The sequence below is a fragment of the Chinchilla lanigera genome, unplaced genomic scaffold (assembly GCF_000276665.1).
Source record: "Chinchilla lanigera isolate Chin_1 unplaced genomic scaffold, ChiLan1.0 scaffold00034, whole genome shotgun sequence".
NCBI classification, from domain to species: Eukaryota; Metazoa; Chordata; class Mammalia; order Rodentia; family Chinchillidae; genus Chinchilla; species Chinchilla lanigera.
Genome location: NW_004955435.1, coordinates 20,169,725 through 20,190,947, shown reverse-complemented (window position 1 = coordinate 20,190,947; position 21,223 = coordinate 20,169,725). Strand labels below are relative to the sequence as shown.

The following is a 21,223-nucleotide window of genomic DNA, read 5'->3' as shown; positions in this document are numbered from 1 at the left end:
GTTGGTGCCCTGATTCCTTCTGCGTGCTGAAATGATTATTAGTTACAAGAGTTGTGGTATAAGACTGAGGGTCACCAACCTGGCAATTTTTTTTGGAAAGATTGCTGCCCTGTTCTTTATGAGATATCTCTAATACCAAAGGTTAAGAAGAGAGATTATTTAAAGGTAGCAAAAACTTTGACCTTATGCATGATTAAAACACTAACATATTCACTTCAGAGAGTCACATCACAATTAGGAACATAAAGCAATTCCTTTAAAAACAGAAAACAGGGCTGGGGGTATAGCTCAGTGGTAAAGCAATTGGTTAGCATGCAGCAGAACTTGAGTGCAATCCCCAGCAACCAAAAAAAAAAAAAAGAGAGTAGGACTAACACCTGCTATAATCTTTCCTCCTTCTTGAGCATCCCACTTCAAAAATTTACAGTTAGGTCTAATATTCCACTGCAAATCATCCTAAATTCATAAGTCTAAAACTTCTTAGACAGTTGTATATAAAAATATTGCCATAAAAACATGGAAACACACATATGTACATATATACATACACACTTTATTCACTTACCTATCTAGCCTATAGCAAGTAAGCATTAGAATTTTATTAAGACACTCAGATTGGGATGGGATGGTTCCATTCACACAGACAGAAAAGGAGCGAGAGTTCTAGAGTCACAACTTTAGCAACCAAGATACTACGATGTAGCCTCATTTGCCAGGGAACGCTGCTGCCACCTGGCTGACAACTCAGGCATCTCAGGCTTCTCACATGCCAGTCTTTATAGAGGACAAAGACAAGGACAAGGCAAAAGAGTAGCATTTGATCTCAAGATGTATCTCTTAGTAAAAGACAAAGGCTGTTTGGTGATGAGAATGAAAATCTTCCCTTGATCTTCACACACGTCACTAGTCCTGATGAAACAAAGCTCAGTAAGTGGAAAATTCAGCAGGGCCCCTGAGCCCAGGTGCTGGGCACCCCCAAGACCACAGTACTTTGCACTTACACTTTTGCATGCTGATTCCGGTTTGGCCCATGATAGAGATAGACTCTTAGTTTGTTGCTGTTCACACGTTTCTCTACCTCATTTTTCCAGTGATGGATCAGGGAAGCAGGACAGACAATTAGTGTTCCATGGGAAGTATAGACAGAGGAGTCTTGAGGGGAACAAAATAAATCAATATCTAGTTACATTCATTAAATAGCCTGTAACTTCGTTAGGGCATTACCTCTTTCTCTTGGCTGGTTTTATTTCTTCAATCAATATTTTTAACTGTTGCTCTTATTTCTACACAGAGCTGACTAGGAAATGGAAGAGATAGTCTTATAAACCAAATTAATTATTTATCTTTCCCTTTAACAGTGTTAGGAGCCAGGCATGGTAGCAACCTGCTTAGTTGTTAGCAACTTAGTTGCATAGCAACCCAGTACTATGGGAGGCTGAAGTAGGGGGATCACAGGTTCAATTCTAGCCTTGGCAATTTAGCAACATAGCAAAATCCTGTGTCAAAATAAAAAATAAAAAGGTCTGGGGATATAGGTTAGTGCTAAGGCCCTAGGTTCAATTCCCAGCATCAATCAATCAATCAATCAATCAATTAGGAAATCAGCCAGCCATTCAGACAGAAAGAAAAGCTAAAGAAAGTAGGCAATATGTGATCTTAGTCTGAAAAAGAAATGCTCTTCCAGAGTGGCCAGGGTAGACACTGGATCATTTCTTAACGCTTCCTAAGTTGATTCATAATAGGGCAGTATTATTATTCTTTTCTGAAAAGTATCATTTAATGTACTTCTATATTAAAATATTAAGCACAAATTTTTATGTGTCAATTAAAACACACACATCCTCTTATAAAATAAGCAAACACTACACTGGAACCATCTAGTGACAGAGCCTGGGTACCACTGCGCCTCATCTGTGTACATTCACATACTGCCCCGCATAGGGTCATGCAACAGGAGTCATCACAGGCCCTGAGAGCAGGGGGCCTCAAACTACCTATACAACCAAGAGGAAATGTACATGGCCACTTACATGCGGTGTTATCTTCACATAATATACAGGATCTTTATGTATAAAGTTATTATATTTTAAATATATAAGTCAAGATGAGATTATAACTGTTTATCATCTAGAAATGTCTGGAATTTCAGAAACATGGGAAAAGAAGTTTCCAATACAGATGCTAAAATGTGAATTTGTGACAAATTTCCCTTAAAAAGATTATATGTTCATTTGGCTCTACCTTGGAGTTTATTCTCAATATCAACAAAAATAATAATTACTATACTTATTCCATAAATATTTTCTAATCACAGATGAAGCTGCATTTACATTAAAAGGGAAAAACTGATCACTTACACTCTGTATACTCAGCATCAGAAGTGATACCATAGGAAAGCAGTCAAATACTGGTTTTCTAGATTAATTAAATAAAATCAAAGGTGTCCTTTGGCAGCTTAAAAATGTTCCCTGTCAGCTGGTTCAAAGGATTTGGGAAATGGCATTAGACACTTTTATCTACCATTTTTGGAAATCCACGTCAAAGCCACCTTGTCTTTTTCTTTGCTTTTCTCTTGATTTTTCTGGGTCAGGATAAGTGCAATCATTGTCAAGGTTTTTCCTAAGCCCATATCATCCGCTGGAAAACAAAAACACAATAAGGAACAAATTACTTGGGGGCAAAGAACTGACACCACTGCCCCTGTTCTCTTTGATGCCAGTGTTATTCTTATCATTATCTTTGCCTCCCTTAATAGATTCTCTATCTTCCTTGTTAAAATCAATCCTACCTTTATTATTTATTTGGAAATCTAGGCCAGACATTTACTGACTCTTGTAGCATTTAGCACATATAATATTGGATCTTATTCTAGTCTCCATACTACACTGTTACCCTATCCAACACTGTGCTGGATAGTATCTATTCTTGTTTAACGATGTTACATACACTTTTTATCTGTTACCTCCAAAAGCAAAATAGTCCAGCCATGACATGTCCCACCACCTAGTTTACTGCTACCACAGACTCTAAGCAGTCCTCCATGGCCTTACTTTCTTCATCAAAGAAGGTTGTAACCTAACACTTCTTAGGTACCATCACTGTTCAGTCGTGGACCTTACCTACTGTACTCTTCATACCCTACACAGTACTCCTTCCTAATTTTATCAGTCATGACACTGAGGCTCAGACCCCAGGCCGCTGCATTTACTTGAAACAATCGTTCTGACAGAATGGAAGAAAACCACAGCATGGGCTATGACTCACGGCGGGCACTGCTAATGTGCTGAAAAGTCAACAGAGCAGGCCTCTGAGCTGACCTTTGAAAGGGTGGCCCTTGGCAGCTGCCTGGAACTCATACTCAGGCAGAGCTCTCACCATGGCACAGCTGATGAGTGGCTCATTTTGCCTGAATCATCTGCACAATCACTATCATTTAAGTGTAATACTGCTGTCTCTCTGGGTGTCTGGAATTTTGGTACCTGCCAGGCTGAAGCGGCCCCTGTGACCTGTCTCCAGTAAACACTCTGAGAACTAAGTCTCTAACAAACTTCTCTGGTTGGGAACATTTTGCTAGCGTTGTTGTAACTCACTGTGGGGAACTGAAAGCAACCTGTGTGACTCCACTAGAAGACTCTCAAAGCCTGTATCAGCTTTCCCCGGGATTTTGCCCCATGTGCCTTTTCCTCTTGCTGACTGTGATCTGTATTCTTTGACTGCAATAAATCACACCCATAAGTATGGCTATATGCTGAGTCCTACAAACATATCACATAGCATTGGTTTTCTCCAGTGCTTATAGCAAAGACGTCATGATCAGTTTATAACAAGGCTATGGCCAGTTCTCCTGGAACTGGACTGCAGCCTGGCATTCCACTTCTTTTAGAGTATCTGGGGGACACCACACAATAAACTACTCCTTGCTTAATCAGTCCTCTTATCTCTTCTGCTGCAGCTGTATATTTTTGTGCAAGCTGCTTAACACTTCTACAGTTGTTTCCTCAACGGTAAAATGCAGAATCATAGTACCTGCTTATAGAATGAGGAAGAACTGAATAAAACCATACATTTAGCACAATGCCTAAGCATTCTTGGCTTTTAACTATAGTACCAAACTTACCCAGGATCCCTCCCTGTGGCTTCTGGCTTTCCCGCCATAGTAACCAGGCTAATGCCTGCTTCTGGTGCAGTAGCAAAGGGACCTGACAAAGGTAATAACCAAATGTTAAGCATAAATTCCTAATGAAAAGCTACACTAAGTGCTGGTCACATGGACTCTGCACTCTTATTTTCTATCAGCTGTTGCTCTAACATTCTAGTTGTTTTATAAGCTGCTTAAGTCACTGATGCATCAACGTTGTAGTTGTGGTTTACGTCTAATGTTCAGTATTTCTATCAGGAGGCTCACTCCTTGAGTGAGCCTGAGTCCTAGTTTTCTGCTTAGTGAAAGCAGTAAAAAGAAAAAAAATAGCTGAACTCAGCGTCTGCCTCTTACAACCAAGACTTCTGACTGCATAGCCCACTTTCACTAGCCATGCTGTTGGCTTGTCCCAATTATCTCTTAAATTTGACTCTCCTCTGTTTAATCGACATCCCAGTCTGTGCTGCTAATCAGAGATTTCAATTTAACTGGAGGCCCCATCTCACCTTTGTGTGTTCCAGTTTACCTTATACTCTGTGAGAAAATTATACTTCATAAAATTCCCTGCTCAAAATTCTACTGATTCCACAATTTATCTGGAGCTATTCAAATCTAAGTTCTTTTATCAATGCCAGGCTCCACAGCAACGAAACCCCCCCAAACAACCTGCTCCTCCCAGCTTGGAGACCAAAGACACCTCATTATCACTTAGCAATACCAACCTCCCCTCTGCTACCACTCCTTCTGACTGCTGTTTTATTTCCATTCTCTCTACCAAAGACCTGCACTTTCTTTAAGGCACAAAGTAGGCAGGCAAGTTCTGACTTAGAGTGATGTTTCCTTTATTTTGAATCCCCTTTATACTTTGTATATAGCTGTCCTACAATACAAGGCAACTTTATCTTTGTTTTAGGTATTTTCTAATTGTTTGTAATGTCTTGTATGTACTTTCACTCTAACTCATTCATCATGAATAGATTCTTTTGCTGCCTTGTGGCCCCTACCAAAACTTACTAAATGGATCCTTTTATGCTATAGAAATTTATAACCTACAACTTTGTTTCACAGTACTCTGTCTTCACAGACTCCAACACTACTGTCACTCTGCCCTGGCTCACCCTCAAGCCAGCTGGATCTTCTGCCACCGCTGTCTCACCAGGACAGGACTCCAGTGATCGATGCAGCTCATCGATGGCCTCACTTGTGACTTTCCACACTGCATAATAGTGATCTTGGTTTCTAGGGCCTGCAGACAAATAGGTGTTACCCAAAGATGGCACAAGTGCTGTGGCTTGGCTACAGCTGCAAAACAGCAATTACTCATTTGTCAAGTGGTGGATCTTTATTGACTAAAAATTCTTGCCTCCAGGCTCACCTGCCCTCACAGACTTCTCTGTTCTCATTCTCTGTTTGTGTTTATAAACACAAAAACAATAACTGTAACATTGGACAAAATAATAGAAAGTATAATGAAAAGATAAGCCACCTCTCTTTCTTTCTTCCTTTTTTTTTTAATGCTTAATTTTTTTTATTTGGACTAATTTTACATGCTTATATCTGGTAATCTGACCAACTACTACTTTGAAGACAATATGCAACATAACAGCCATTGTTTTTTTCTTAATTTATTTTAAAAATAAAAGAAGGAAAACATATTAACAAACAGACATCCATTTACAAAATAGCATAGGAACAATACAAGCAATACAGAGTTACAGACAAAGTGGTAGGAAATTAACAATGGCTGTTGTATTACTATTGATATCTTCAAAGTGGTTTCTCAGGAAAACAAATAGAGACATGCAAGACAGATCAAACAGTAATCATTAACTGTTTCTTCCTTTTTTTCTTTTGTATTTCTGCAGTGCTGGAGATAGAAACCAGGGCTTCGCACACGCAAAGAAAGTGCTTTATCAGTGAGCTACACCCAGTCCCATTCTTGATATTTTTGATAGTTTATTTTCCAGCTTTGAAAAGTTGGCAGAGAAAAAGTAACATCACCCAGTATTTTAGGAAGAAATGATCCCTGGCTGAAAAGAAAAAAAAGCCAGCAAAAAAAAAAAAAGGCCGGGGTAGAAGTCATTGTTGAAGTCTGAGTATACAGGGAGGGAGGCCCCCAGTGTTCAGGTCATGGGCTGACTACTACTGCACTACTGTTAGCCCATTCATTCTATACAGATGACTTTTACAAGAAGTTAGTTAATAACAACAGGGACCTTGATTGTCTGCAATTTTAGGGATAAAGCATTCCAAGACAAAGTGTTCTGGACAAATGAACACCAATTAAACGCTAAAATGTTTTAGAACTATCTTAATGAAATTATTTCCAAGATATATCACATGTATTTTATCATAATAATTTAACATAATGTAATGGTTCTCTAGGTGACTCAGTCACCATTATTTTATGAAACGATACTGTAACATGGCAATGTTTTCAAAGGGCCTGAGTAACCAAGTCTTCTATGATACTTGAACAAGTTGGCTTTCTCATTTCCTTCTAGAGTGGCCTTAACCTTCAAATGGCTCCACATCTATTTCTCACCCCTTTGCTAATACTTAATACTGTCCTTCAACTTTTTACATCTCTAGCAGTTCTTCAGTGGGAGAAATTTGGCTTTTCTATGTAGTTCCTGCCAGGCAACCTGAGCTTCTGTCTCCAGACTGCAAACCAGCTCATAAGATGACACAATTAATCTATTTAGGACCTTCATTCTGCAAAGTTGTCTGGGAAGTTTTCAATGGAGATGCTTAGCTGTACAGGGGGTTACTTTTCTCTGTGGGTCTGTAAGTTACTGGTTTTCAGTTATATCACTCTTCTGCTCTGCCTTAGCACACACTCATCCACATGCCGGTCTACCTACCTGATAATAGTATTTGCTAGAGTTTTCACTCACAGGCATTGACAGGTGAGTTCTATGTTGGCCACTTGTCTGACTGATGAGCATACAATGGTACAAGGCAGACACAGTCTCTGGGCCCACAGGGATCTAAGCAACACTGTACAAAGCTCTACAAAGTATTATGACCTTAATTTGCATGTGACTTTCAATTCTAGAATGGCCTCTCCCTTCTCATGGGTAAAGACACCTGTTAGTTAACATTTAACTCACAGGGTAGCTCTTCCCAGGAGCTTAGATCCTACCTCCAGCAGCTCCCTGACAGGCTGCCTTCAGTCCTAGAGATCCCAGAGGCTGAAGATCATGACCCGGAAGGGGTTGGGCAGGCACCACTTGGGGAGGGTCAGTGGCAGCTTTGGTGAAGTTGCTCTGTTTTGATGCTTGAGCATTACTATTCTCATTAGCTCCTACTCAAGAAACAAGGAAAGAACAGATTAAAGTTGATAAGAGCAAGTAAAGGAATTGTCTGTGTGGAGGTAAGCTTACTGCCAATCCAATAGGCTGGGGAAGGCCTCATAGAGAACATAGTGTTTTAACAGTACTTAAACAATGGCAAAGACAATTTTAGTCACAAAAAATTGGAGATAGTTTTTTATAAATTGTAGGTATAATGTAAAAGAAAGAACAAAAGCAGACAGTAGAACAGAAAGGTGAATGGATCAACACATTCTTTATCAAAATGTCTCTTTTCAGGTTTAAGAAAACCCTGAGTCCTGGGGCATAACCCACTTACCTTGCTCTGGGGAGAGGGTCAGGGCACCAAGTGCTTCTTCCAACACCTGGATTTGCTTTAATAACTTCTCACCCTTATCTGGAAGAGCCTGGATGTTCACTGATGCCAATGTGCTCTGAAAAACAGATCCTATCAAATGGATTGTTCCTGCCCAGTTGTTAGAGGGTGGCTTCAGATTAAAACTAAAATTATGGACTTTTAACTATGTGTGGAAAAACTGGGCTTTTTTTTTTTAATCCAGCTGGCTTATAAACCCTTACAAATATAAACATAGGAAAAGTGAGAAACTTAAACATCCACCTATACAACCTTCCCAGGGTTGCCATAAAGCTCTTCGGATAGTGTCTCCTAGCTGCCCACAGCAAGTAATCCTTTGCTCTGAGAAACAAAGCACAAGCCATGAGTTACCTTCTTTTGTCTGAGCTGTGTGGTAAGGTACACATGCTGGGCTGCTGAGCTGGAGGGTTCTACCTTGCTGGAAATACTTGTGGCTATAGGTATTTTTCTTTGCGCACTTTGATCAGGGAGGGGAAGATTGTCCTTCTTTTCTTTGTCCATCGTCGAGGCAAAGAGTAGTGGGCTCTCTGGCCTACCAGAAGCTAAAGCAACATCATCTTCCTCACTATCATCACTGCTAGAGGCAGCCTCTCCCAGAGAAAGCCCTGGTGCCACTGGTCCTTTCTGATCAGGCCCATGGGCTTCCACCTGGGCCTGGCAATGCTCCCGGGGGAGCCTTTTCTGGAAGTTCTGTGTAGTTGGGCCATCCTTTGCCTCTGATTCCTTAGCCTTGCAGTTCTTGAGGTGAGCCTTGCTGAGGTGTCCCTCTTTCTGGGGCTGGTTTACTGGGTTCTGACAGTGAACAGTTCGAGGTAGAAGCTGGGCTTTCTTTCCTCTCAGAAGGTCTGATTTGTTTTGGACATCCTGAAATTCACCATCTGACTTCTCCTGAGGAGACACGGATGCTGCTCTCAGTTCATTTCCATTGCGCTGTTCGGAGGCATTTCCTTCAGGCTCCTCCTCTCCACACTGAGCCTCTATTCTTTCCCCTTGCTCATTCTCTTGAACTCCAGGTTGCTTTTTCTTTATCACCAGGCTACATGAGAGGCCTTTCTCCATCTGGCAGTTAGAGTCAGGCTTCTGCACCTTCTTTTGATCTAAGAGCTGGTCTCCCTTTTCCCTTGGCTTCCTATCATCTGGCTTTTTCTCACCTTCCCTTTGGATGGACTGTTTCCAAAGAGTTGGTTCTCGATTCTTGTCAAGCACCTTGAATGGGTTTCTCAGCTGGCTGGAAGGATGAGGAAATGGCTCAGAGGTGTGACACTTACTGGTGACAGGATGTTCTTTAGAATTAGGATCCTAGGGACAATGAAAATAATTGCAATGTAAAACAACGCAATCTGTGTATCTAGAGTACTCCTTTTTTCAGAGAAAATGGAAATACAATACAAGTGGCTTACTATTTCTGAACATTTCTGGTATCATTTTTCCATCTAAAAAAGAACAGGTGTTAAACTCACAAAGACTTGGTTTCTTAACTTTCAATGCTTGGTTCCTTCTCTGTCCATGATCAAACTTTTCTAAGCCTGGAGGGAAAGTCAGACTAAACCAAAGTGGTTTTTATGACCCAATAGCCACAATGTATATTCTTTAGGAAAACCAATCTCTCAAGATGAACTTGTCCCCAAACCTAAACACTGACTTACTATACTTACTTTGATGTTTGGCTTTAAGAAGATTTCACTGGAGGAAATACAGAACCAAGATCTAAGCCATATCTTTGCCCAGGTAAGTACTATCACTTCCCCATGTCTAGCTTCCCATGTATTGGATATCTGTAAGGTCTGTCTTTGTTTTACCATTCTAGGTGCTTATGAGTTATATTTAGCTTATTCCAAAAGTTAGTCAAGAATATCTGATTTTTTTCCTAACTAGGACAGTACTGAATACACTTAATATCCTGAAAAATATTTGAATGAGTGAAATAGGAGACATAAAATCCTGACTATAACAAATGGTTGGGGCTGAGGATTTAGCTCAGCAGCACTGCCCGGCAGTGCTGTATTTCCTCCAGTGAAATCTTCTTAAAGCCAAACATCAAAGTAAGTATAGTAAGTCAGTGTTTAGGTTTGGGGACAAGTTCATCTTGAGAGATTGGTTTTCCTAAAGAATATACATTGTGGCTATTGGGTCATAAAAACCACTTTGGTTTAGTCTGACTTTCCCTCCAGGCTTAGAAAAGTTTGATCATGGACAGAGAAGGAACCAAGCATTGAAACACAAGTTCATGAGTTCAATTCCCGGTACCGGGGAAAAAAAAAAAGGTCCAAAAAAAAAAATGGTTCTTTGAATTATAGTCTCTTTAGGATCTATCCTGCATAAAGAAAACTCTTTCAGATCCAATTCGAAGAAGACTACAGGTTTACATGGACTGCAATGTCTTTTCAGTAGGTGCTGTACTTAACAGTTTTAACACAGATCTGAAAACAGATGAACAATTCCTACCTGCCATGGAACACTTCCACACCATCGTTTCCCCTCTTTCTTACTTCTAGTGCATCGGAAGAACAACCTAATGAAGTATAAAGTACAAATAATCAAGGCTACAAAAAGGCTTTAAAATTTGAGCTTATTTTTAATCTAAGGAAATGTCTTACAACTATCTGATCCTGGCTTTGGGATGTCATCTGAAACCAATTACACTAGTAATTTGATTCAGTTCTCATCCAATTCAGTTTGTGACCAGAACTGTGCAAAGAATTAAATTCATGAACTGAGTGAAGCACCACTGTATATACATAAGAAGTTTTACTGAAGGGTGAGCGGCACACACCTATAATCCCAGCACTCTGGGAGGCTGAGGTAGCAGAACTGTAAACTGAGGCTCCACCTGGATAATTTAGTGATTTGGCAAGATCTTGACCCTGTATTAAAATAAAAATTGAAAAAAGAGCTGGGCTGGGGATGTAGCTCAGTGCAAAGGCCCTGCACTCAATCCCCAGCACCAAAAAAACAAACAAAAAAACCTTTACTGCACAAGACATTTTAAAGCCTAGGAAATCAAAGAATAAAGATGATATAACCACAAAGCATGCACAGGTCTGTTGTTTTCATTCTGTAAAAAACACTAAAATGGAGACATTGATCAGCAATGGCTGCTACCGTCAAAAGAAGAGAGATCACCAAACATTGTGCAGCTGGTAAGGATGCCACAATAATACTACCTATAAAAGTATGTTGAAAAAACATCCTTCAAAACTAAAAAGGAACCCGAATCTGGTCAGACTTCTAAATCCAATTACCAATTCACAGGAAATACAAAGAAAGGAAAGAACATGCAAAACTAGACCATGGGGAATATAACCTACAAAATTTTGACACTGGGAAATATTATAGGACAAACGCCTTATTATCTTTAACAAGTTACAATATATCTCTTTATTCACAACTGTGTCTTGCCTTTTGGTTAAGTACTACTGAATAAAAGAGAATGATTTTCTTCACTGCTTAAAATGGTTCCTAAAAAGTTTTAGCCACTTAAGAGTTTTAATACATACTTTGTTTAAACAGTAATGTACTCGATGGAAAAGTATAAAAAGGTAGTGAAAACCACCTTCCAATACCCTATTTGCCCAATTTACCCTCCTCCCAATATGTAACCATTCTTATTGTTTTTTTTTTTTATCTTTCTGGAGATTTTCAAATGCACATTAAAGTCAATACAAATATATATATTTATTTTTTTCCTCTTCTGCACAAATGGGTACCATAATACAAGATGAGTAGGTCTTATCCAAAACTCTGAAATACTTCAAATTCCAAACCTTTTGAGCACCAGTATGACGCTACAGTGGAAAATTCTATATTTTAAAACTTTGTTTCATGCAAAAAATTATTTAAAACACTGTAGTAATTACCTTTGGGCTATATGTGTAAGGTATATATGAAACAAACTAATTTCACGTTTAGATTTGGGTCCCAACCCCATGATAGCCGCATAAGCAAATATTCCAACATCTGAAAAACTTTGCAACCTGAAAATATTCCCAGTCTCAAGCACTTTAGAGAAGAAATACTCAACCTGAACTATATTTTGCCATTCTTTAAAACTTAATATGCTTTGGATATTTTTCTCTAAGAACATGTATATAAAGGACTTTTTCAAATATATATTTTACAGATAGTTTTCCACTTAAAGATCTTGTATTATTTTTAACCAAACCCTCCTTATGGGCAATGAACTCTTTACTGGAAGATTTCAACAATAGTATCTGTTTTACTTTTTTAAATATATATTATTAGTACATGTTTGTAGTACGTTATGTTCATTGTGGGGACTGGCATATGTATATAACACATCTTAATTCTTTTTAAGTCCCTTTACCCTCCTCTCCATTCCCATTTGCAAAAGATCTATTGCCCTGTTTCCTATCATCTTTTATTTTGCTCTTTATTTGGGTTGCTATTTAAGTTGTTATTTGCTACACTTTGGGTTTCTCATACAAGATAAATCATGTGATATTTAAGCTTATGTGTCTGATTTATTTCAGTTAACATTATGGCCTCAAGATATATACATTTTCCTACAAATGATTCAAATTTGTCCTTCTTTATGCCAGAGTAATACTCCATTGTGTAGAAATACCATATTTTCTTTATCCATTCATCTGCTAACAGACAAATAGGCCACTTTCAAGCTTTATCTATTACGAGTTGTACTACTATAAACGTGTACTACTATAAACATGTGTGTGTCATTGTACTATGATATCTTTCAACTGTTTCAAGAAGATCTCTAGGAGAGGCATAGCTGGGTCAAATAAATTTTTATTGCTGGGTGTGGTGGCGCACACCTGTAATCCCAGCACTCGGGAGAGGCTGAGGCAGGAGGATTGTTACGAGTTTGAGACCAGCCTGGGCTACAAAGTGAGCTCAAGGCCAGCTTGAACTGCATAACAAGACCCTGTCTTAGAAAGACAAAAAACAAAAACAAATAAATTTCTATTTTAAAATCCAAGCCAAGTAGACTTTCAGGACAAGAGTTAGAAAAAAAACGAAAAAACAACATATATTGAACATTTACTATCTGCTAGGCATAGTGCTCAAATGCTTCAGTTATATTTTTAACTAAGAGATCTAGCAAAGTATTAAATTGATTCTTCTTAGGATAAAAAGTTCCTATCTGTTATGTTTACTAAATTTTAAATCTACAAAGGAGATAATGGAAATATATTCTCAAAGAGACAGAAATATTGGTTCTACTTATAGGAGAACATAATTTTTGCAACATATTTATTAACTGTTTCTCAGGACAAAGGTTTTAAAAAATAATGATGATGAATCCCGCTAGAGGAAGCCAGATGTCCTCAATCCTACTTCTTCACCAGAAAACAAGTCCTGCTTCTTATTACAGGTAACTGTCAGTCCAGCAGGGCATGTCAGGCACATTCACTTCAGCAAGGTGGGGATTTGCTCAGGCTCCAAAATGCTCTCCTCTGGAAGTTTAAATGCCAGCCCTTGCACATAATCAGCTCTGAGTCATTAGACACCCTACTTGACTGCCCCCTGTGGCAGTTTCCTTTTCTGTAAACTAATGAAGTCATAATAATAGCACCTACACCACTCCAGTTGGTCAGTATGAATATTAAATACATCAATGCATGTAAAGCTAAATCATGAGCTCATTCTTGCCAGCCATTATACTTATTCCTGTATCCACATTTCTGCTCATGCTGCTTTGCCTGGAGCACTTTTTTTATCCTTTCCTCTGTCAAAATTTTAAAGTTCACTCAAGGCCAAGCATTAAGTCTCAACTACTCCATATTCTTAACCTTAGTCCTTTACTGTGGGTCCTGAGAGTCATAGAACCATCTGGCATCTGAACACATTTGATTTAGTGTCCTAACTGCAGGTCAGACTGCTCCCCCATCCTGGTGTGTCAAAGGGTCCTCAGGGGTACAAGTCCACATCCTTACATGGTCAGCATTGCAAAAACATAAAGTTGGGTTTCTGTCTTATTTGTTTACACTAAAATTCAAAATGAAACAAAAATCTAAAAAACAAAATTCTAGTGTCCTAGGGAAAAACAGATAGTTCTGTAATCCTACTGTGAAAGAGGCTTTTCTAAACATCACATAAAACTCTAAACCTGACAGATAAAGCATTTAGTAATTTGACCACATAAAAGTTTTAAATTCCCATATCGTAAAACTACTCCAGGGAAAATTATAAGACAAAAGGCAAACGGGAAAAAGTAAGTCACACAGATTACAAAGGGCTAATATTCTTTACATACAAAAATTCCTTCCACCGTGTAGTACAAAGCATGATACTCTACATTCCTAATAAGTCATGCCTTTATCAAGTGGGGTTCTTCGTGACTGGTGGGGCCTGAGGGCCTTCTGCATGGGTCTGGCGCAGGCCCAAACATCTCTCTATCATCAACCTCCTGGTTACATCGAGGTGGATACTCTGCAGGTCAGTTTCATACAAAACCCAAGTCAAGGGGTTTTTAGACATGTAAAGATTCAGGTGTTGTTAAAAATAAAATACTCTGAACATCCTACCACAACCCGTGAAAAATACTAAAACTTGTTTGGCAAAGGAATACAATATGTCCATCTATTTTGATTCCCATATCCTTGAAATAATAACAAAGAGAGGAAAGAACTTGAACTCAGGAGCTCGATGACAATGTCCAACACTTAAGTACAGTGTATGCTGCACTATTAATGTCAAAGCAAGATTTGTTCCCTTTGGTTCTCTTGAGAGACTATCTTAGTTTTCTTTATTGTGCATACACTGAGGGCCAGTCAAATGCTGGTGAGTGGTACCATCTGCTGTTTAAATAGGAGAACTACACACAAATGCTGTTACACTGCAAGGCATGAAAATAGGTGTCTTAGCCTCAGTTTACACTTTACTTCCATTACTGCACCTATCTATCCTAGCTCCTTTAGGCCAAATATGGTCTTAGAGGGTATAAAATACTTAAATTCTTGAAAAGAAAATTCAGTTTTCATGAAGGAAAGGAAGAAGTCCCCAAAGTCATTCTCCAGAGTACAGAATGTCCAGCTAAATACTCTTACTCTCTGTTACAGTCTGAATTTCAGCCTGTATTACCTATCATGGTACCTGTTTGGGTGTGTGTGTGTATGTGTGTGTGTGTGGTTTGTTTCTGTCTTTTAATGTGTTGTATGCTGAGAACTGTATTTTATTTGTTTTAAAAAAAACTTTTTAAAGTGCCAGTGTGTCAGTAAATACCTCCTAGTAACAGTGTCCTCGATGATTTGAGCTAAAAAATATGTGTAGTATACTTATACATAAGACATGGTTAGTCCATTGCTCTTTGTTAGCAATATATCCAAATCCTCTACTGATGTTACCTTTCCCTTCTTGTCTTGCTTAGTAGAAACTGATCACCCAGAAATTCCATCTTAGTGACTATTTCCTGAGCGATGACAATATGCACAACAGACTGGGTACATCCTACATATTCTGAGTTCTCACAACCTGGAGAAGCCAGGATGACTATCACTGCTGCTCCAGAAGAGAAAGTGGCGGAAAGACACTTATGAATTCTAATTCTCTGTGAAGAAATTTTCTCTAGCCTAAATGCACTCAAATCACTCCCCACTCCCTCATTCACATCCATGTCTTTTAGGGAAGACGCCATTTAGAATCAGTTATAGGTTTGACTCCCGCAATGTCACTTCATAAATATGTGACCTCAGATACCTTTTCTAACCTGTCTAGTGGCAATCTCCCCATCTAACTATAAAAATAGAGCTAATGAAACTATCAAAACAGATGGTTATGGAAGATAAGGAATAGCATGTCATTTACTAGGCATTTGATAGCAGCTATGCTTCAACTGTCTTTTTAATAGTGCTTTCACTATCTTCACTTTGTAATCTTCATAGTTCTTTTAATGCAAATTGGAAATCCTGCAGCTGTCTCTTACCACATACAAAAGAGGCTCCCCAATAGTAAGCACATATGTAATTTTTTTTTTAATCCTTCATACAGAACTATATCACCAACCATTTCATTATTATTTGTTTTGTGAGAGGGTCTCACTAAGTGGATAAATGGTCCAGGATAGGCTCAAACTTTTGACCCTCCTGCCTCAACTTCCCAGGGTGCTAGGATTCCAGGTTTGCACCACACATCTGGGTTGGATTGGAGAGATACAAAAAAATTTTTTTCTTAAATATTGTTGCGTATATGGCATGCATATGTTCCAGGTCATGACTAGCTGCTTGTTTGTATATAACTAATGTTAAACCATAGGGTTTAAGTCGTTACTTTGGCTATAACGCGTTCCTAAGGGTGTGTGATATTTGATAGTAAATTGTATCTGAGAGATACTTTAACTCTAATGTCTGTTTTATTACTATTTACCATCTGAAAGGGCTGGAGAAAATGTATCTGTCTCATAGTCCAAGAGATGCTGGAAAACTTTAGCAAACACTATTCAAGTCCAATGATGAAAAGATAAGAGTCAACTGTGAAATGAAAATGATTTAGAAATCTCATAAAGTTGTTACTGTCAGAACAAATAAAAAGACAGTCAGAAATTTTTACAGGTGTGCCTAAGCCTGTACACCTGAAACTTCAACTTCGAACACAAATTGAAATTGAATTGACATCATGGATACAGCTTTCTCAGCAAGCAAAAAGATGTGTTAGGTGCTACACATCCAACTCTAGACACTTACCAAAATATTTTTAGTAATCTTTTTTTTTTTTGAACCAGGAATTGAACTCATGACCTTGTGCTTGTTAGGCAGGCACTTGTGCCACTGAGCTATATCCCTGGCCCACCAAAATGTTTTTGCAAGTGTTGTGAAAAGTATTTATGCCTTCACAATAAGAATATTGTTTGCAGTCTTTGGCCATACCACCCTGAATGCACCGGATCTCATCTGATCTTGGAAGCTAAGCAGGGTCGAGCCTGGTTAGTACTTGGATGGGAGGAATACTGTTTGCAATGACTGCTGTAATGTTTTGCAAAGCCAAGTATTAAAGGTCCTGATTAATTAATGCTAAAGACATTGTTTATATATTTCCATTATTTGAAAAGAAGCGTGGTTTTTAATATTTATATTTCTTTGATAACGTCAAGATTGTAAATGTTACACAAAAATAATTGCAAATTTGCAGTGTTTTAAAAATTTTACTTGCATTTCAGCACATACAGTACTAGTGATGAATGTTTCTTTGATACTTGCATCCTATGCTGTGACTTTTTTTTTTATCATAACCTCTTTAGGATTAAGTGTCAGGAGGACACCAAGACTTCATGTAACAGAGGCTTACCAGCCCCACTGTACCAGCAGAAAACAATCCAAAAATAAAATTTAAAGTTCTACTTACAACAGCATCAAAAAATAAGGAATAAATATAAAAAAAGAGTATAAGAACTTAATAATTAAAACTATTAAACATGCTGAGAAAAAAATGTTAAAGTGATAAGTAGAATGTTTATAGACTGGAAAACTAAATATTGAAGTTTATTCCCCAGAAAATATTAAGTTCAATGTCTTCTGTGGAAATTAAAAAACTTGATTCTATATTTTATATGGAAATGCAAAGGTTCTAGAATAGCCAACACAATTTTGAAAATGAATAAAATTAGAAGACTCCTACTATTTTACCTGTTAATCAGGTAAGAATATGTAAACAGATCAATGGAACAAATTAGCAACCCCACAAATAGACCAAAACTTATGATCAAGGGGCTGGGGATTTAGCTCAGCAGCAAAAGCGCCTGCCTGGCAAGCGCAAGGTCGTGAGTTCGGTTCCCGGTACCGGAGAAAAAAAACAAAAAAAAAACAAAACAAAAAAAAAACTTATGATCAATTGATCTTTAACAAAATGTGAAGAATTTCAATACAAGAAAAGAAAATCTTCAAAATACAGTGCTAAAGTAATTAGATAACACACAAAAATAAATAAATAACTTCTACTGTACCTCACATGGTATTTGAGGTAGTTAATTTGAGGTAGATTGTGCAGCTAAATGAAAAAAACTATTTCAAGAAAAACAGGTAAAGCTCCTAGAAGAGATATCTGAAATTTCTTCTATTGGAGATATTTATGACCTTGAGGTAGGCAAAGATTTCACAAAAAGCACAAACTCCATAAAAATTAAAAACTTCTGCTCCTCAACAGTTCAGAAAATGAAAACCAGAGACTGTTAGAATATATTCTTAATACAACTATCTGCCAACGAACTTTTACAGAAAATACATAAAGAACTCTTCCAGCTCAATAATAAAATGACAAGTAACAAACTTTTTAAAATAGGCCAAAACTCTGAAAGTTACGCTGTATCATTCCATTTATACAACAATTTTGAAAAGACAAAACTTTAGAAATAAAGAACAGACTTATGGTAGCTGGGTGTGAGTAGGAAAGAAAGGAACAGAAGTAGATACACTTACATTAGGGTAACAGAAGGAGTCCTGTGGTGATGGGAACTGTTAGAATTGTGATTGTGGTGGTAGATAGGTGAACTATACATGTGTAAAACTATATAAAACTAAATATAAGCCGGGGTGGTGGCACTCTGCTGTGATTTTAGCTTCTTGGGAGACAAAGGCAGGAGGACATGAGTTCAAGACCAACCTGGACAACTTGGTGAGACTCTTGCCATTCATTCATTCAAAATAAGAAAGGGTGAGGGATATAGCTCAATATGAAAGGTCTGCCAGTTTCTTAAAAAAAAAAAAGGTCTGAGGCCAATCCCTAATAGCACCAAAAAAAAAAAAAAAAAAAAAGGCAAAAAAAACAAATAAAAATAACTCACCAAACACACACATACAAAATTAGTACCAGTAAACTTATCTTTACCAGTAAGATCAGTGGACTATGTGAACGTCAATATCTCAGTTGTTTTACAAATATTACTGCTGGGGTAAAGACTACAAGGATTTCTCTGCATTATTTCTTAACACTTCATGTGGATCTAAAATTACTCAATAAAAATTTTAATTAAAAATAGGTAAAAGATTTAAACAGATACTTCACTAAAGACTTTTCTGATGGCAAGCATATAAAACACACGGTACATTCCTAAAGAGAATTCAATTTAGCAGTCAAAGAATGAGTTACTGATATATACAATACGATAAATTTATCAGACATTAAGCAGAAAAAAAATCATATAGAAGAGTGCATAAAGAATAATTTAATTTATATGAAGTTCAAAAACAGGCAAAACAAATCTAAAGCAATAAAAACCAAAACTAATTGCTAAGTGCAAATTGGTGGAATTAAAGAAATGTAGAAAATGAGATTTAATGGCCTGGTATTTTGACTTGGGTCTTGGTCATATGAGTGGGTGTACATATTTCTCAAAACTCAACCAGTTGAACTCAAGACCTGTGCAGCTTAACTATATGCATTAGTCAATTAACAATTCTGAAGTTAGTACTTCAATACCTACGCATTGGGGTGGGGGTACTGACACCTACAATATAAAAATACTGAAATGCACAGAATGTCATACAAAGACAACCAAAATCCAGCCCTTGTTTTCTTAGTCAACCTTATCTCTTGAAGTTCTCCTTAAATACTAAACTGGGGCTCAGTGGTGGAATGTGTGCTTAGCATGCATGAGGTCCTAGGTTCAATTTCCAGCAGTGCAACAGATAAATAAATATCTGCTAAATTATTCCCAAACCAAATTCCCTGAAGATGTGATTTTTTTAATGCCGTGATACACTAATGTAAAGTATTAAATTATTAAATATGACCCCTTTCTAACACCAAGTAAATTCCTAGTTATCTTTCAAAAAGTTCAAGACAAATACCATCTTCCATCTATATGCACTTCCCTGCCCTTCCCAAGTTCCATATAAAGGAAGGGAAACTATAATTTATGGTGTATTTAACATATGCTACAACTTGTTATATATTATCTCATTCTACTACCAGAATTAAAAGCTGACAAGTTAGTGGCTATTGGTGGGTGGGCTGATGTTATTGGCTACCTGAGAGTTGCAGAAGAACAATGGTAGAACTGTAGCCACAGGCCAGGCTCCTCAGATTGACCAGCTGTTCAGCAGTTAGAGAATGATAGCCCCAAAGATACCCAATAATACAGAAATACTGTCTGTTTTAAATAACTTTTAAAAGACATTCCAAAACTATACCTAGCTGCAACTCTTTTAAAGAAAACAACAGAAAAGGAAATACATTTTGATATTCCTTTTGAACCCTTACCTGTATTCTTTCTTGTCCTGTGGTAGATACAAACCCTGAAGCTCTACCACAAAATCCTCATGAAATAAACAATGGGAAACAGGAATGCTGGAGGAAAAAAAAAGGAAAACATTTCATCTTAGGAGCCAAAGCCAGAGGTCAACATCCTAAAGTCAAATACAAACTATAGGTTTTAAACCATGAATCTGGGCTGGGGATATAGCTCAGCAGCACAGTGCCTGCCTGGCAAGTGTGAGGTTGTGAGTTCGATTCCCAATACCAAAAAATAAAGAAATAAAGAAACCAAGAATCTATGCATGGCCTCCCTTGGCTTTGTAAATCCCACACATCGTTACATCCAAGTGCCTGCCTCTGGGAGGAGAGTCCACAGATTCCATCTTTCCTCACTTTCTCAAATAAAGCATGACAATAAACGCCTTTTTCTTGGTAACTCAAAAGTTTACAGCTATACTGTTGCTTGACCAACACTGTGACACTCACCGAGGCTGGCAGAGAGAACCTATGTCAATTTTCCTCATTACCCTTTATCATTTAATAGCCCCACAGCTGTCACTTAGCATTATTCACATACCTACTAATAAAACCCTATTAATTTGCTACTTGATTGGTATAAGTTTTTAATCTACACCACAACTCATAAATAATTTATGCATCTGAAAGTATGCAGGCTTGAGTTAAGGTCTAAAGTATGCTCTCATGACTTCTGAAACTTTTTTTGGCCTATATCCTGATTATCAGCCATATTCCAAATATATCATGTTTATAAAAAAATTGTCCTCAATAAGGTATTATTGTACTCATCTGTATACCAGAACCTTGGTATGATATTCTTAAGAGCATGTTTCTCTTAATGTCTTATGTCACTATCAATGTTCAATTCCTGTAAACCTGAACATGTTTATGTCTCACAAAATTTGAGCTGGGTACTGAATCAAAAAGGCTCAGTGTATTTAGAAGGCAGAAATAAATAGCAAACCCTGATATGACATGTTGTTTTGAAAGCAAAACAAAGATACACATCACTTAACTCATGTAAGGGAAATATGAGAAATTAATAAGCAACTTGAAAGGCTGCTTTTTTTTTCTACTACCAATACCCATTATGTACTTTATATACAATATGAAGAAAATAACTTTGCTCTGCCAAGTTCAGCCGACCCCAGGAAAAATGAAGACTGTAGACACCTAGAATCGTAAAACATGTATACTTGAGAAAAGTATTAA

The 21,223-nt window shown here is 37.7% G+C and overlaps 1 protein-coding gene across 1 annotated transcript in view; it reads right to left on the bottom strand.

Annotated features, from left to right (window-relative positions):
• Positions 1-21,223, bottom strand: part of Ttf2 (transcription termination factor, RNA polymerase II) — a 39,158-nt gene that overhangs the window by 17,052 nt on the left and 883 nt on the right. Inside the window, exons 3-11 of the mRNA XM_005389052.2 lie at positions 20,000-20,086; positions 10,274-10,340; positions 8,180-9,127; positions 7,772-7,886; positions 7,284-7,445; positions 5,257-5,384; positions 4,118-4,199; positions 2,521-2,637; positions 1,002-1,152 (exon numbers count right to left, since the gene is read on the bottom strand). Of these exons, the coding sequence (XP_005389109.1) occupies positions 1,002-1,152; positions 2,521-2,637; positions 4,118-4,199; positions 5,257-5,384; positions 7,284-7,445; positions 7,772-7,886; positions 8,180-9,127; positions 10,274-10,340; positions 20,000-20,086 (1,857 nt within the window). The remainder of the gene's footprint in view (positions 1-1,001; positions 1,153-2,520; positions 2,638-4,117; positions 4,200-5,256; positions 5,385-7,283; positions 7,446-7,771; positions 7,887-8,179; positions 9,128-10,273; positions 10,341-19,999; positions 20,087-21,223) is intronic.